This window comes from Pimephales promelas, chromosome 12 (genome assembly GCF_988280905.1).
Source record: "Pimephales promelas chromosome 12, fPimPro1.hap1.1, whole genome shotgun sequence".
Taxonomy (NCBI): Eukaryota; Metazoa; Chordata; class Actinopteri; order Cypriniformes; family Leuciscidae; genus Pimephales; species Pimephales promelas.
Genome location: NC_142780.1, coordinates 4,555,764 through 4,573,871, shown reverse-complemented (window position 1 = coordinate 4,573,871; position 18,108 = coordinate 4,555,764). Strand labels below are relative to the sequence as shown.

The 18,108-nt window shown below is 38.5% G+C and overlaps 1 protein-coding gene across 1 annotated transcript in view; it reads left to right on the top strand.

Moving 5' to 3' along the window:
• The window catches only part of bckdhb (branched chain keto acid dehydrogenase E1 subunit beta), a 98,250-nt gene extending 86,485 nt beyond the window's left edge, over positions 1-11,765 (top strand). Inside the window, exons 10-11 of the mRNA XM_039651316.2 lie at positions 8,297-8,444; positions 11,414-11,765. Of these exons, the coding sequence (XP_039507250.2) occupies positions 8,297-8,437 (141 nt within the window). The 3' untranslated portion in view covers positions 8,438-8,444; positions 11,414-11,765. The remainder of the gene's footprint in view (positions 1-8,296; positions 8,445-11,413) is intronic.
• Positions 11,766-18,108: the final 6,343 nt, after the last annotated feature.

The following is an 18,108-nucleotide window of genomic DNA, read 5'->3' as shown; positions in this document are numbered from 1 at the left end:
TTGCACAACAGCATCTTGTGCTCGGCATAAATAAAGCAAAGCTAATATGAGCACTTTCCACAATGGTGAAATGTATTAAATATGTGTGTATGCTATAATTTAATTAAATTATCTGATTGTCATTGCATTTTTATTCAACCTCATTAAGTTTAAAGGGCACCTATTATGGAAAATTCACTTTTACATGGTGTTTGAACATAAATGTGTGTTGGCAGTGTGTGAGCAAAACCACCCTAGAATGATAAAAATCCACCCAGTGTTTTTTATACAATCTCAATAAATCATCTGCACTGTCTGAGAACGAGCTGTTCTGAGATTCAGCTCTTTGTGACGTAGAATTGAGCAAGAGGTTTGATTGACAGTGTGGTTGTGGCCTAGACCCCGCCCTCGGACAGCCGGTAATGTCTCTTGGAAACATAAGTGTTCTGTCGTGGACTCGTGGGTTAATCCTGTTGTTGTGGCTTAAAAGTTAATCCTCAAGTGTGGATCGTCGTCTACTGTTTGCGATCCACCGTCACCTCCAGTAACAGTAAGTGTATTTTATGATTTTTGAGCAAATAGTCTTTTCAGTCGATGTCAGCCAATTCAACAACAAATGTGTCTAAAGTTGTTGTCATCGTAGGATGCCTGTGTATATAATTTAAACCGTGTTTGTATAGTGTGTAACCACACGTTTATAAATATATATATATTTAAAGATGTTGTATTAAAAACTGCATATATGTTGTTGTTCTGTAAGTTAGCTATCTTCTCACATTTGCCACAGAAGCACCTGTATGACAAGTAAACATGACGCAACAGGTCACTCGCATGTAATTTAATTTCGCTTGTACGTAGCAAACTTTATCACAGAATGTGTATGTAGTTTCAAAAAAATGCGCCAGCATTAGTGTTTGTGTGTGTCTGTGTGTGTGTTGCACATCCATACTTGCAAAAAGACGCGATTACGACTCTATAAGTACATAAATGTATCAAATAACCGTACCGAGACGTACTGGTCCATTCTCATTTATGTTTATTCTGCCGGAGTCTCTTCGTCATCGGGGTCTGATCAGAGACTATTTATATATTCCGATTCTAACATATACGGCTGAATGACATTCAAAACAGCAGGTCTCTTTCACTCTCTCAGCCCTTCTGCTTACCGACTGCCATAGGTATCAAGTTACGCCCTCATCCTAAGGCAGGGCGGAGATATGCAGCTCATTTGCATTTAAGGTGGTATACACCAAAACAGCTCATTTTTAAACAGGCCCCAAAATGACATTTTCAAATGGTTATAATAAATTAACTGTGGGGTATTTTGAGCTGAAACTTCACAAATACATTCTGGGGACACCCGAGACCAATATTACATCTTGTAAAAAGGGGCATAATAGGTGCCCTTTAAATTACAACTCTGCATTGTTTGCCACTTCAGTTCATAGTTCAGTTCATTGTGATTTTATATGGCTTCTCAAATCAGTTCTGAATGTCAGTTTTGTGAAGTTGACCCATGGGTAAAAAACATGAGAAATCTCCAGTCCTGACATTTGTTACTGTGCTGAGATGATTTGATGTTTCTGCGTGTCTGAGCCTCTCAGAGTGATGGTAAAGTCCTCTGACATGCACATGCTGACCGTTATGAAGCGAAAAATAGCATGAAGTTCAGAATGATTGTCTAAAAATGGCCTTTTAGATTAGCGTCTCTGTACATACTAAAGGGTCTGAATGACCCAGAGGAACTACTGCAACAGTGTCAGTGAATTTGAGAAGATTTATGCTGCTTATAGTCATTCAGACTCTGGTTTATAGCATATGTCCCAGAACTAAATTATTTACATGTTTAGTTTTTATCACTAACAACTGGCCATAAACAGCCTCATTGAGGTTGATTTTGGATTTCATGTTGTAATGTGGGAAACTTGTTTAATTCACTGGCATTGAAACATATTTTTCGATACAGATTTCTTTTTCTGCTTGCTTTGAATGTGAATTCAAATGTTTCATCTTATTTAGAGTATATGGCTTCAGGGGGTTAATAAGGCCTTCTGAAGCGTAGCCAGCTGCCTTCATAAATAACAAATTATAAAAGCAGGTGCCCCAACATGAAGGCCATGCTTGTCAATTCTTCTTATACTGCATTGAAATGTTTTTTCCTCCTTTCATCAGGTCATCTTGCAAGTATTTGGCTGTGAATCGTGTTTTTCTCAGTTGTTCTGATCAAACATTTTATTCCCCCTAATGATATCATGCTTATTCTTCAAAAGCTCTAATGGGTTTTCTGGTACCTCAAATTTTGGGCTTATGAATAAGGCTAAAGGCCATTGCACACTGAGTCCGAAATTTTTGTATGCGTTTTTTCGTGTTCGTCAGCCTAAAAATTCGTCACGCACAGAAAGTGTCAGGTCCAGTTTTGTATCCAGCCTCTCACGGGGATTTCGGATGCCCCAACGCCTGTGATGAGAAGACCAACACCTGTGAAGAGACGACTGCGATATGTTATGGCGCCGTTTTATACATAAACAATATTTATATTTAATATTTATATATAAACAATATGAATGTAAGCCAGAGGAGAACTGGCCCCCAACTGAGCCTGGGTTCTCCCAAGGTTTTTTCTCCATCCAATCTGATGGAGTTTTGGTTCCTTGCCACTGTTGCCTTGCTTTTGGCTTGCTTAGTTGGGCTTATTTAATATTTAATATTTAACAATATTATTGATCTGTGTTGTACAACTTTCATGTTATCACTGTGAAGCTGCTTTGATACAATCTGTATTGTGAAAAGCGCTATATAAATAAATATGACTTGACTTGACTTGCACACTGAGTCCGATGCGTATTTATTAAACCTTTGCATAAAAAACGCACAAAAATACAAAATGGATTCATCAAGCAGTGAGGATGGTTTTGTCGCCCTCTCTCTTATTGAAAAGAGAAGAAAGAGAAGATATTTGGTCCATCCAATCCTGAAATTGTGCCGAGAGGAAGGCAAGAACCACCTCCTTATCAAGTTGTCACGAATTTATCCCGAGCGATTCAAAATTTACTTCAGAATGTCAGTGGAACAGTTTGATGCTTTGGTAGCGATTCTGGGGCCACATATTAAAAAGAAGACCACCAATTTCCGTGAACCAATTGGTCCTAAACAGAGGTATGTACACACACAGGCACACGCGTGGCAAGGCGGAAGCGCTGGGCAGACAGAACAGCTGTATGGGCTAACTTACAGGTTATATATTGTACCCAAATAATACATTAGTTATCGAATTGGCTACTCAATCACACCTTAATTGATCCGAAATTTCGGGAAGGTTTCCTTTTCAAACACTTGATCGAATCTTGACTGAAACTGAAAGGACTGCGCATGTGCGATGACGTGTGGAACGAGCTCCCATCGGCCCTGAATGATCAAAAAAGCTCTCAAAATGCTGGCTGTGGATGCGAAAAACGCAGAAAATTGAACCCGATCCGATTAATTTTATGATGCACAAAAGTTTCGGAGGCGGTGTGCTAGCGTGATTGACATAACGTGAGGTCGATATTTTTTTTTTTTTTGTGCGAAAATTTCGGATGTGAATTTTAGACTCAGTTTGCAATGGCCTTAAGAGTTTCTAATGTAATAAACTGATAAACTAATGTAATAATTGTTCTCTATAGTGTTTGTGAGAGCTCTTTTGACTAGGCCATATTTGCTTATCAACGTTTAGCACATGCACGGGCTAAATGTATGTTTTGTTATACAGTTTCCAAAGGCTTAATTGTGTTAACACAATTTTGTACCATACCATACAAATAAGTGACTCAAAAAAGCAGCATTGAATAACTGTCAAAACGAAATCCTATAACTCATATGCTTTACATTATACTGTATATTGACTATCACTTTTTGCCACTAAACTGTTATAGATAAATAAATAAATAAAACTATCTTAAAGGAGTAGTTCACTTTTTAAAATATTTTGCTTATAATTTACTCACCCCCATGTCATCCAAGATGTCCATGTCTTTCTTTCTTCAGTCGAAAAGAAATTAAGGATTTTGATGAAAACAGTCCAGCATTTTTCTCCATATAATGGACTTCATTGGGCACCAAACAGTTCAAAAAGGTCCAAAAGACAGTTTCAGTACAGCTTCAAAGGGCTTTAAACGATTCCAGGCGATGAATAAGGGTCTTATCGAGCGAAACGATCGCTCATTTAAAAAAAAAAAAAAAAGCTCAAATGGTCGCCTTGCTCTGTTCTGTGATGTGCGTGACTTTCCTGTTCAAACTAGTTCATCAAAATGAACAAATCTTTTTCTGAGTCGTTTGGTTCATTCAACGAACAAACGAATTGACTCGGAAACCGATTCGTTCATTTTGATGAACGAGTTCGAACAGGAAAGTCACGAACGCACATCACAGAACAGAGCAAGGTGACAATTTTAGCTTTTAAATCTTAAACTTTGTTGTTGTTTTTTTTAAATGAGCGATCGTTTGGCTTGATAAGACCCTTATTCATCGTCTGGAATCCCTTTGAAAGCCCTTTGAACAGTTTTTAGTTTGCACTGAAAGTGTCTTTTGGACCTTGAACCGTTTGGTTCCCACTGAAGTGCATTATATGCGGAAAAATCCTGGAATGTTTTCATCAAAACCTTAATTTCTTTTCGACTGAAGAAAGAAAGACATGGACATCTTGGATGACATGGGGGGTGAGTAAATTATCAGCAAAATATTTTAAAAAGTGAACTACTCCTTTAAAACTCTATCTACGCTTACATTTGTAAATTATTACAGTCTCCAGGTTTTATAACTGTATAATGATGCGCTGCTCATATGTGACCCTGGACCACAAAACCAGTCACATTGGCAAATTTCTTTCAATTGAGATGTATACATATGAAACTGAATAAAAAAGCATTGATGTATGGTTTATTAGGATAGGATAATATTTGGCCAAGATGCAAGCATTTGAAGATCTGGAGTCTTTGGAAAAATCGCCTTTAAAATTGTCCATTTGTGTTTGCGATTGTACTGCATTTTGTCACAAAAATAAAGGTTTTCTATATTTACGGTAGGAAATGTACAAAATATCTTCATGGGACACGATTATTCCTTAATCCTAATGATTCTATAATTTTTACCCATACAATGGCGATCGCCACAAATATACCCGTGCGACTTGCGCATATGGATGAAACTGAAGTAGTAGTCCACATGCCGTGTCTTCAGACAAGACTGCACTTCTGTTCTCATGCTTTTCCAGTAAGAGTATTTAGAGGTTTCTTCTTGCTCTTCTCGTGGGTCAGGTTGGCAGGTACTCGTCCGCTTTGGGACCGAAGAATAAATGACCCAAAATTACCCTTGGCTTTAAAACTGAGGACAATTTGCTAAATATGTACTGTGGTGATTCAGACCTCCAACTGTTGCTGATGTTAGATTGGTTTGCTCTGTCTACGTTTGCGTTGTAGTTCTGTCTAATGTGCACGTGTTTGGACCTCTTCTGTTTCGCAGATGAAACGTGTGTTGCGACCCTTTTTTGGCTCACAACCGTCTAGTTCAGAAGACCTGGAGTATAGCGCATGAGTGGTACTAAACTATTTTGATGCTTTGATTATCCAAGCAGTAATGGTGGACGAGAATATATAGAAAACATGGATGAACAAACGTAAATGCCAAAAACAATAAGTTTGAGAGCGTAGAGAATGGGAAACATTATTTTCCTGCACTGAAGTGAACTGAAGCGAACAGATGTATTGCATTTAATTTTAATTCCTGCCTATCAGCAGATGTCCTGATGTGTCCTACAAACCGCACTAGATTCATCCCATGTAGATACAACTATTTCTGAGTAGCAGAAGCACTAGGTTCATCTCGCCACATCAAATCCCAACTCGCAGCGAGATGCCAGGCCCGTTCTGACCACTGAGCGGCACGACTGGAGCATCTGGGACCTGCCTCGGCTCTGCGGGGCTGGATCTGCCTGCGGATGCAAATCTAAAACACATTTTTGTGTTTATTCAGGCCGTCATGTAAAGCAAGCACAAGGCCCTTTAATGAAGCTTGACGCTCTTTTCTAGGCACTTCAGAAAACACAACCAGACGAGAGAGTTCGCCCAGAGTGCAACACGTTTCACACTTAGCTCATGCATTTTCCGAGTTCAGATTTGGGCACGGAAAAGCCAAAAAGCATCCATTAAGAGTTGGACGTGTCTTCGTGGACAGTAGATTTCAGTGTTGGCTTTGTATGAGGAAACATTAGACCTTTTATAGATTTTGCTGATGCCATTTTTGATCGTTTTGTGTTTTGTTATTAGGAATTGGGTTTGTTTTGCTTCCATTTGGGATTTTTTTGGCTTGATACCTCATTTTAAAGTTCTCCAAAAGCTTAAATAGAAACCCAACCGCTCATTGGGGTCATGACTAAGGACATAATCATTTTTTGCTGTTTATCCTGTGCGGTTTATGATATTTACTTGTTCCTCCATATTTAAGACATGTTCTTGAGTTCAACCGTGTTCTTTAATAAATTACAGCCTTCACTATTGGACTTTGTTTTTACTGTTTTTGTTTCACAGCATTGAATATAGGGTGCGTTCTCATCCTTTGGCGTCATATAGGTGACGCCATATGACATTTCGTCAAAATACTACGCACATGGCACCCTTTAGCGTCAATATAACACGCAGAACCCAAGGTGTCATACAGGTGACTGGCATCCTTTGGCGTCAATATGAGACGCAGACCTAAACCTACCCATAACAGTGCGTTTTATATTGACGCTAAAGGGTGCCATGTGCGTAGTATTTCGACTAAATGTCATATGGCGTCACCTATATGATGACGGCAAAGTATGAGAATGTGTTGGAATATCAGTATACCTAATTTGGCTTGTTTTCTAAAGATCAACAGAAAAATACTCTCTAAAGTATGGGTGTCCAATCCTGCTCCTGAAGGCCCAAAGTTGAGCTCTAATCCCAATTAAACCAGCTAATGGAGGTCTTACTAGGCATAGACGTCCAGACGGGAGTGTTGAGGCAGGCCCTCAGGACCCAGTCATTTACTCACCCTCATGTCGTTCCAAACCTGTAAGACTTGCGTTTTCAAAACACTAATGAAGATATTGTTTGTGAAACTGGAAACATCTCTGTCCCTCTTTTGAGAGTCGTTTCCACCAAATCCTTCAAGCTTTAAAATAACGCGTTTGACTGAACCTCTTGGTTCTTGTACGTCAAGCAAGCACATTTGAGCTTCGGTTTTCCTTATTTGATGTGTTTGTCTGTGAATAAAAGTCTAAATTAAATCGGTTCATCATATATATTGAACGTGACTCTTTTGCTCATTTCATATGGATTACCTTTACAATCTCTTTATGAATGTTTTGAAGCATCACGGTTTGGGTGGAATGGACTTGCAGTGGAGGGACGGAAAACAAATGTTATGTAATTTCTCTTTGAAATCAGCTCTACAATATGAGAATAATAAATTTCATAAGAACCCCCACCACACACACACACACACACACACACACCTACATCATGACTGGTGTCTCTTGACTCTTGTATAAATAGTCAGTGTTGTTGCAGACTTGCAACATGAATGTAGAACAGCAACAAATCAGTGATTTAAACTTAAATGAAAACATCAAAATATTTTGCGTTCACCTTCAATGCGGAAGTAAGCTATTTTCTGTGTGGGCACTTCCACTTAAACGGACAGTTCACTTTGACATTAATTTTTGGTATGTTTTAGCTTACCTCAAGGGCATCCAAGATGTTCAACAGTGACTTGACTGCACCGACACTATTGGATGAGAACTGAGCTGGACAATGACATCACATTTTTCCGCAGCACTGCTTTATGGATGAAATTAACTAATTTAATAATAGACGATCTTTACAATGGAACTGAATCAACGCTGAATAATGACAGTATTTTCTTTTAAAGCTGTACAGCCAAAATGAACTCTGTTTGCATCATTTTAATTATTTTACTGTCATCACTAAAAAGCTGCTTTGAAACAATCTATATTGTATAAAGCACTATATAAATAAAGGTGACTTGACTTACAATTCATTAGCCGCTATAGGTAAATAATGGGAAGAATAACAAAATGCTATAAGGTTTATGATAAGAAATTTAAATAATATTATAGTTTGTGATATCAAGCATCAGGAATTAAATAACTAATTGCGAATGAAACCAGAAGCCTCGACACATTCAAGTTGTAATAGCTCGCGCAGCTCTTGCGTTATAATAAGGTGAATAGGCTCTGGAAATAAAGAACGATTTGTATGATAGATATTAATAATGGCGCTTCATGTGTTCTCTGCAGGAGGAGTGTTTCCTCAACTTGGAGGCTCCCATCAGTAGGGTTTGTGGGTATGATACGCCCTTCCCGCACATCTTTGAGCCCTTTTACATCCCAGACAAGTGGAAGTGCTTTGAGGCCGTCAAGCGCATGATCAACTACTGAAACACAGGTATGCTTGTTCTGTCACGTACCATTATTATTTGACCCTGTACTGAAGCCTGAACCTAGAGTTCTGTTGAGTATCTACAGATGAGTATCTACAGTTGAGTACTCAACAGTTGAGTATCTACAGTTGAGTACTCGACAGTTGAGTATCTACAGTTGAGTATCTACAGTTGAGTACTCGACAGTTGAGTACTCGACAGTTGAGTATCTACAGTTGAGTACTCTACAGTTGAGTATCTACAGTTGAGTACTCGACAGTTGAGTATCGACAGTTGAGTATCTACAGTTGAGTACTCGACAGTTGAGTATCTACAGTTGAGTACTCGACAGTTGAGTATCGACAGTTGAGTATCTACAGTTGAGTACTCGACAGTTGAGTATCGACAGTTGAGTATCTACAGTTGAGTACTCGACAGTTGAGTATCGACAGTTGAGTATCTACAGTTGAGTATCTACAGTTGAGTACTCGACAGTTGAGTATCGACAGTTGAGTATCTACAGTTGAGTACTCGACAGTTGAGTATCTACAGTTGAGTACTCGACAGTTGAGTATCTACAGTTGAGTACTCGACAGTTGAGTATCGACAGTTGAGTACTCGACAGTTGAGTATCGACAGTTGAGTATCGACAGTTGAGTATCTACAGTTGAGTACTCGACAGTTGAGTATCGACAGTTGAGTACTCGACAGTTGAGTATCTACAGTTGAGTATCTACAGTTGAGTACTCGACAGTTGAGTATCTACAGTTGAGTACTCGACAGTTGAGTACTCGACAGTTGAGTATCTACAGTTGAGTATCTACAGTTGAGTACTCGACAGTTGAGTATCTACAGTTGAGTACTCGACAGTTGAGTATCTACAGTTGAGTACTCGACAGTTGAGTATCTACAGTTGAGTATCTACAGTTGAGTACTCGACAGTTGAGTATCTACAGATGAGTATCTACAGTTGAGTACTCGACAGTTGAGTATCTACAGTTGAGTACTCGACAGTTGAGTATCTACAGTTGAGTATCTACAGTTGAGTACTCGACAGTTGAGTATCTACAGATGAGTATCTACAGTTGAGTACTCGACAGTTGAGTACTCGACAGTTGAGTATCATATTTAATAAATAAGGATTTATAGCTCATATAGTTTAATATAATTAGAATATGCAGCTCATTCATGGAGGAAAAAACAGCTCTATTGTAGAGCAAAAATATGCGATATGCTGCAGATGCTGATATTTATATGGCCAGAACAGTGTAGCAGATATTGCATAAAATCATATAAATATCATTTTCACTCTCTATCTCCCAATAATGTTTTGGTAAGATGATATTTAAATTCTTAATTTTATGATCATAACTGTAGTTTCAAAACACACATAATGCAATACAATACAATGATGATGATTGTGAAATACAGGTTTTGATCATTTTGATTATTTAGAGGCCTCTGAAGTTTGTGTATCAAATATGAGACGGTGGGCTCTATAAGGACAAACTGAGTCTGTGTCAAGTGCAGATTCACACGCTCTCAGAATTCATATACATTCACACTCCAGGTTCAGTATATTTTCCATTCCCATTTTCATTTATTCATTTAGCTGACACTTTTATCCAAAGCGACTTACAATTGCTATATATGTCAGAGGTCTTATTATTTTGGGCTTGTCTGGGCTTCGATCATAAAGTTATCAAAGGTGCAAAATTTTCAATGTAAAGCATTTGCTTTCGTTTATTTGTTTATGGGCTTGATCATGTTGGCTGTTTTTCTAGCAAGATCTGGCCACATCAATTGAGTCAAGGCTCGTACCTCTTTCCCTGTGATTTTCCTGCACTGCGCATGCAAAAAGAGACCCATCTCTGATGCACGTTTAAATGGCTCATTAACTAGTTGTTCAGTTCGTATCATTCAGTGTCACTTCCTTGAAATGAAATGAAATTTCTCTCATTAATTACTCAACCCCGTGTCGTTCCAAACCCGTAAGACTTCCGTTCATCTTCAGAACACAAATGAAGATCTTTTTGATGAAATCTGAGAGATTTCTGTCCCTCCATTGACAGATACGCAACTACAACTACCACTTTGACGCTTCAAAAAGAGATCGTAAAACTAATCCATACGAATTAAGCGGTTTAGTTCACATTTTCTGAAGAGACTCGATCCCTGATATATGATGAACAGATTTAATTAGTCCTTTATTCACAAATAAACATTCATCAGTTGTGGTAAACAGAAGCACGTTTGAGCTTCAGCGAGAGGTTTGTTCTCACACGTTTCAGTTGAGCTTCTGTTTATGTTCTCTGATCAATGTTTATATGTGAATATAAAGCGATTGAGTCTCTTCAGAAAATTTGGACTAAATTCATATGGATTCGTATTACGGTGTCTTTATGATTTTTTTTTTAATCGTCAAAGTGGTAGTTGCGTATCTGTCAATGGAGGGACAGAAATCTCAGATTTTCTCATAAAGATCTTCATTTACATTATTTTTTCATTTAGCTGATGCCTTTTATCCAACGTGACTTTCAATTGCTATATATGTCAGAGGTCGCACGCCTCTGGAGCAACTAGGGGTTAAGTGTCTTGCTCAGGGACACATTGGTGTCTCACAGTGGATTCGAACCCGGGTCTCTCACACCAAAGGCATGTGTCTTATCCACTGCGCCATCACCTTCACTTGTGTTTTGTGTGTGTGTGTGTGTGTTTCAAAGATGAACGAAAGTCTTATGGGTTTGGAACGACACAAGGGGAGAGTAAATGAGGTTGATTTTTGGTTCCCACTCCTGTAAATGACTGAACTCTGTGTACAGGATTAAGCACTAAAAGGTGAATTGACAACTGAAATTAGCTCCAGTGTAGATACAATTGGCATATAGAACAAGCCAAACTGAAGTCATGTGATCTAGTACTACTGAACACAGACCCAGACCTCAGTGCAACCATGTTTGGACCTGCATTTACCTGTTTGTTTGTTTATTCACAGGCAATACAGATTGAGAACTTCATCAGTGAACAAACCAGTCAACCCCACAGCCTGTAGATGGGATCATTTTACCGGACAGGCTGCCATTTTTGGGGAAGTCCAGAAAGCGTCATTGATCGTGTGTCTAGAGGGTTAATGGTGATTTCTGAACACTAACATGTAGGCATCACATGGGTGCTGTGCTCTTCTCTCCTGCTGTTACATGAATCTCACCATCTTACCTATAGACTTTTTATTAATCTTAAATTGAGGCCGGATCTTGCGTGTTTTGATTGTGTCAACAGTTTGTCCTATATGTACCATCCTATTTGTAATATCTTTGATTTCATTGAATAAATAATCTCTGCTTTAAGATCCGGTGTGCTGCCTTGCTGTCACAGACACATGCTGAGCGTCAAGACTTCCACCACAAACTGTGGACAGAACATAAAGATAAAACGGCATCTTTCATTTTGGTCGTAGTGACAGTGGTATGTGACCGCAGCGTTGGAGGCTGGGTGTGGCCGCTCAGATGACCTCAGGTTGAGTGTATTCTAGCGTCCAGTGCACTCACACCGTGTCATTACTCACTTAAGCATATTAAATCCAGTCCCAGAGACGCTCTGCTGACATCGGCCCGTTCGGCCTGCTGGGAGGCCCAGGTTTGTGTAATGCGTTCACTGAGGATGACTGACACATGCTTGAATGAATCTGTCAGCGATTGCTCACCCAGACTGACAGATTTTAATTAAGATCCAGTACAAAAACAAAATCAAAATCCAGACATTGACAAACCGAATTAGACTGTTAGCAAACAACACAATACGTCAAGGTTGAAGGATTTGTTCACTTCAGAATCAAAATTTCCTGAATTTACTCACCCACATGTCATCCAAGATATTCACGTCCGTCTATCTTCATTCATTCGAGAAGTTTTTGTGGAAAACATTCCAGGATTTTTCTCCACATAGTGACTTATAGTGCAGCTTTAAAGGCTCCACACGATCGCAGCCGAGTGATAAGAGCCTTATCTAGTGAAACGATTGGTCATTTTCAACAAAAATTAAACTTTTTAACCACAAATGCTCGTCTTGCACTAGCTCTGCGATGCGCCACGCATCACGTAATCACGTTGAAGGTGACGGTTCATGGTGTTAGGCAGAGGTGCAGACGTAATGTTTACAAAGCAGGCGTGCAAAGACTCACAAAAGGTAAAACAGAAAATTATCTTTTCGCCCTATACAACATTTTCCGCCTACGCCGGGTCACCGTGTGACCTTTCCAACGTGATTACGTGATGTGTGGCGCATCGCAGAGCTAGATGAGCATTTGCGGTTAAAAAGTATAGAAATGTTTATTTATTTTCAGAAAATGGCCGATCTTTCACTAGATAATACGGAAGAGGATTAGGGCCGAGCAATAATAAAAAATAAAACCATCTTGAGATTAAAGTCATTATAATGCGAAATTAAATTTCAAGAAAGGAAGTCGAAATACAATCTTGAGAATAAACTCATTAAATATCGAGATTAAAGTCGTTGTGTTTCGAGAAAAAACTTGTTAAATTTAGAGAAATTCAAAATACAATCTTGAAAATAAACTCGTTCATTTTCGAGAATAAAGTCGTGTTTCGAAAGAAAAAAACTCGAAATAAAATCTTGAGAATAAACTCATTAAGTATCGAGAATAAAATCGTTGTTTTGAGAGAAAAAAAACTCGTAATACAATCTTGAGAATAAACTCATTAATTTTCGAGAATAAAGTTGTTGTGTTGCGAGAAAAAAACTCGATACATTTCGAGAAAAAAGTCGAAATAATCGTGAGAATTTATTTCAGTAACAAAGAAATACTATCAACTTTAGTAGTAATGTATTGCATTAAAAGTGTCACTGAATTTGCCCGTTCAGAACTTTACTGATAAAAAACGCTTGATCCGTCACTTGAACAACGAACAGCGCTGGCCCAAATGCACTCTGGCAAATGGACATATGGTCAATTAAAACCGTATGTACGGCATTGCCATTTGCTGTATGGTTACAGTCGTTTCATTCTGTGGATGGAGGCGTACACAACCAATAATGATCCTAAAGTAATAGCCAGTAGCTACTTCATAAAAACAGTTACTGGCATAGGAGCTCTGCGCGGAAATGGTAGTGTGGAATGCAAAGGTTTTTACTAAGTAACCATGGAGACAGTTTCTCGAAACACGACTTTATTCTCTAAATTTAATGATTTTTTTTTTTTCTCAAAACGCAAGTGTCAAAGACCAAAGCGCAAGTAACTTTGTGGGCGGGTCCCGGCGCTGTTGCTATTTTCCCGGCGGGATAAATGCCCCTTGCGCCTAGCGCAAATCTAAAAGGGGTTGGTCTGAAGTAGCTTCATTATTCATAGGTGTGGTTTGGGCGTAACGTGAACTAAACCAATCAGAGCGCCATCCAACATACCCTTTAAGAACAGGTGCGCATGTTGCATGACGGATTGTTATTATAAGGGCGGGTTTACCAGGCGCACCAAAAATATTTTTTTGTATGTATTGTATTTATTTGTAGGATCTTTAACTCTCCTAAGCAGTTTTTTAAGACAATGATCACCAACGATTATAATGAGATTGAATTTATTAAAGAACAGGCCTGCCGCCTTTCTCGTTTATTTAATTCTGATATAATATTTGGCCACAGCTAAAAAAAATAAATAAATCAGCAACCTGGATATGATGTTGACAGCTACTCATGTCAAGGTAATGTCATCACTAAATTGGTCTAATTTGGACAGTCATGCTAAGTGTGCTTTAATAAGGGGAATTTAGGTTTTGTGCTGGAAGAAAATGTGCATAATATCTGCAATCTTTTATTATTCCTTGTGTTATTCCTGTTTTGATGTAAAATAAATGGAATCAGAGTCGACTCTGAAAAACCTGGAATCAAACACCCATAGAAACAATCAAAGAACTAAATATATATCTATATGTATGTATGTATGTATGTATAAAAATATATTTAAGACTCCATACACTAGTATTATTAACTTTATCTATATATATATATATATATATATATATACACACACACACACACATACATATGCAAACCAACTAAAATGTTATGTAACTGGAAAAGGGACAACCTTTTTCATGTAAATTCAGCCTTGCCAAGTGAATTGCATTTTCTTTCTTTTTAATCCGAGACTGTTTTTTCAAGCCCTTTTTAAACTATTTTACAGTATATAAACATCATTCAGATGATTGCTCGAGAATATATGGCCTCTAAGCTGCGTCTTTCATACAGTATCTTCTCAAGGATGGCATGACATGGAAAACTAAAGACTAGCTTGAATGCAGTGCAAGTTGTTTTGGATAAAAGCATCTGCCAAATGTAAACTGCAGTAATGCATTTGTACACATGGATTAAGACTTTGATTTCATGCATAAATCAGAGTTATAGACCTTGAACCTGGTTCTCATATTTAAAACATGCCCAAAGAAACTGGTTTTCAGCAGGCTAGATCTTGACTTGATTTCCCTGTAAGAGCTACAGTAGCTTAGATGAAACTGAGGAGTCCATTACTCAAAGGAGCTTCTCATAGATATGGACATAAGAAAAGCAGAGCACACTTTACCCAACGGCTTCAATGGATCCCAGAGACAAACTCTAATAATAATAATAACTAAATAGAACTAAAATATAATCATTATAGGTTTACACTAGCAACCCTGTCTAATAGGCCTAGCTGTTATTCTGAGTTTAAAAGAAATTAAACTATTTCCGTTTTCTCACGATCAAAGTTGTAGTTTTCGTGTTGTATTTATTTTTCTTGTGTGTTTAAACATTTTTTTTAATTAACTAGAGAGCATCTACTGGTAACTCTCTCTAATTGTGGTCCTTTTTAATCTAGTATTCTCATATGTAATATTCATCATTCATTTATAGTTTTAATTGTTATATATGGGTTGTTTTTGTTTGTTTTTTGGTCCTATACAGTTAGATAGCAGGGATATAATTTTCTTACAAACTTTCTAATCTTACAAAATGTCTTGTAACTAATTCTTCTTTTATGAGTATTGTTATTTTTCATAATTCAAATTACTTTATTGGTTCAAATGGTCTTAAAGGGATAGTTCACTTTGAAATTAATTTTTGGTATGTTTTATCTTACCTCAAGGGCATCCAAGATGTAGGTGTCTTTGTTTCCACAGTATTTTCAATTTTGATATTTTTAGGTCAAACCGTTCTTGTCTGTCAGTCAATGGAGGTCTATGGTCACCACCTCAAAGAGCATGCACAGAGAAGTCTAAATTAAACATGATTTAATGACTCATGAATGTAAGTACACATTGATGGCCTAAGACACGAAACGAGCGGTTTGTGTGAGAAAACCAACAGTATTTATATCCCTGCGCCCTCGGATCACTTGGACGTGGCTGTGATTACAAGAGGTAAAAACGATATAAATACTGTTTGTGGCACCTCAGCTTTTCTCAACTGATGGCGATTTTTTGACTGTCGCCACATGAGCATGATTGTCTGCTGCTAATACAATGTCAAATACTTGGAATGATACAAATAAATTTGTATTTAATTTAATAATAGTAAAACAATGTTCTTTTTTATTTATTTAAATCTCATTTTTAAAGATGGGAAGCTAGACACACGCACGCTATATTTGAAATGATTTTGCAACCGAATTGCCTCGATACTATCGAGTATCGAAAATGTCTTGCGGAGATGTGGAGATGGAGATGAGTCTATGAAAAAAAAAAATTCAGAGGATATGTGTAATGTAATCTTGTTGAAATGGATTTTGTTAAATTGGTATCTAAAAAAGTATCGTTCAGGAACCGGTATCGAAGTCAAGGTATCGGTATCGAAAAATTTTGAACAAAACCTAGTCCTATTCATAACCCATACCACTGAAGACTTTGAAGGCTGTTTTCTTCATGATCGCACCGCACCTGAAGTCGACTAGTTTGACCTCCATGGTGTCCACATACCATCAAATGGTATTTGACGTGAATAATTATCAACCTGTGAATTCATTTTATTTTTCTATAATTTGTATTATTCCTTATGTGTATCTGTTTCTATTGTGTATATATTTTTTATTTGTTATTAGTCATGTCTTCTGCACTGAATTATTTCAGTGAAAGTGCTAATGCTGGTATCCTTGTTTGTAAGAAAAACACAAAGTATTGGTAAAAAATAAATAAAGCGCAAAAGAAAAGACGAGCAGGCAGTGACCAATAAATTACGTAACTGGCAAATTTTCTTTAAAGGGTTAGTTCATCCAAAAATAAAATGATCCTTCCTCACCCTCAAGCCATTCTAGGTGTGTATGACTTTTTTCTTTCAGCTAAACACACTTCCATCTTCTTCCACTTATCCGCAGCCGGCAGACATAATCCCTCCAGTATGTCCCAGGTCTTCCCGGTGGTATGCGCCTGTATATGGGATCTTGTCCTTTTGCTCATGATACACAGCCATAGGTGAGAGTCGGAACGTAGATTGACCCGTAAATCTTCTTCACCACGACAGACCGGTCAATCGCCCGTTCCATCCTTCCCTCACTCATGAACCCAAGACCCCAAGATACTTGAACTCCTCCGCTTGAGGCAGGGACTCTCCGCCTACCTGAAGACTGAGGACCATGGCCTCTGACTTGGAGGTACTGATTCTCATCCAACCACTTCACACTCGGCTGCAAACCGTCGCACTATTGTTCCTGCTCTAAAGGGGCCGGCATGACAACATCATCCTCAAAAAGCACCAGGTGGTGATCAGTTGACAGCTCCGCCGCTCTCTTCACCCGAGTGTCCAAGACATACAGCCAGAGGTCGGATGAAACAACCACACAGTTGACCGTCGACCTCCGGCCTAGGGTGTCCTGGTGCCACGTGCACTGATGGACACCCTAATGTGTCCATCAGTAAGGGTTATGAGCTTATAAAATGCTCTTAGCCGGACCCGTCACCTATGACCTGTTTGGAGACCCTACCAGGAGCATATAGTGCCGGACAACATAGCTCCTAGGATTGTTCGGGTACTCAAACCCCTCCTCCACGATAAGGAGGCAGTTCAATAATTATCATTTTTTTGACTCGGAAGCTCTAGTTGAATTGTGCAGATCATTCCACCAGCAGGGAACGGCCTAGGTGAAGGTCTGTGAAAGTGATTTTGTGTCTCTCTGAGAAGGCACCAAGAGGCGATGTTTACTTGCAGACCGCAAGCTTGTGGATGGCACGTACGTCTGGAGTAATGAGTTTAGGTAGAGCAGAGCCAGTGGTTCTTCTGTATTGGCAAACATCAGTGCCTTGAATTTGATGCGAGCGGCAACTGGCAACCAGTGCAATTTTGTGAGGAGAGGTGTGACGTGTGCTTTCTTCGGCTCATTAAAGACCACTCTCACTGCTGCATTCTGGATCAGAGGTTTGATGTTTGAAATGTCAATGGCTAACGGCAACTGGTTACTAACATGCGTCTGGTTACGAACATTCTTCAACTGAAGGAAGAAAGTTTGGAACAATATGAGGGTGAGTAAATGATGACAGAATTCTCATTTTTGGTTGAACTATCCATTTAATACATACGGAACAGGATTAGGGCCAAGCTAATGATAAAAAAAAATAAAACCATCTCAAGATTAAAGTCATTATAATGCGAGATTAAACTCCGAGAAAAAAGTCGAAATACAATCTTGAGAATAAACTCATTAAATATTGAGAA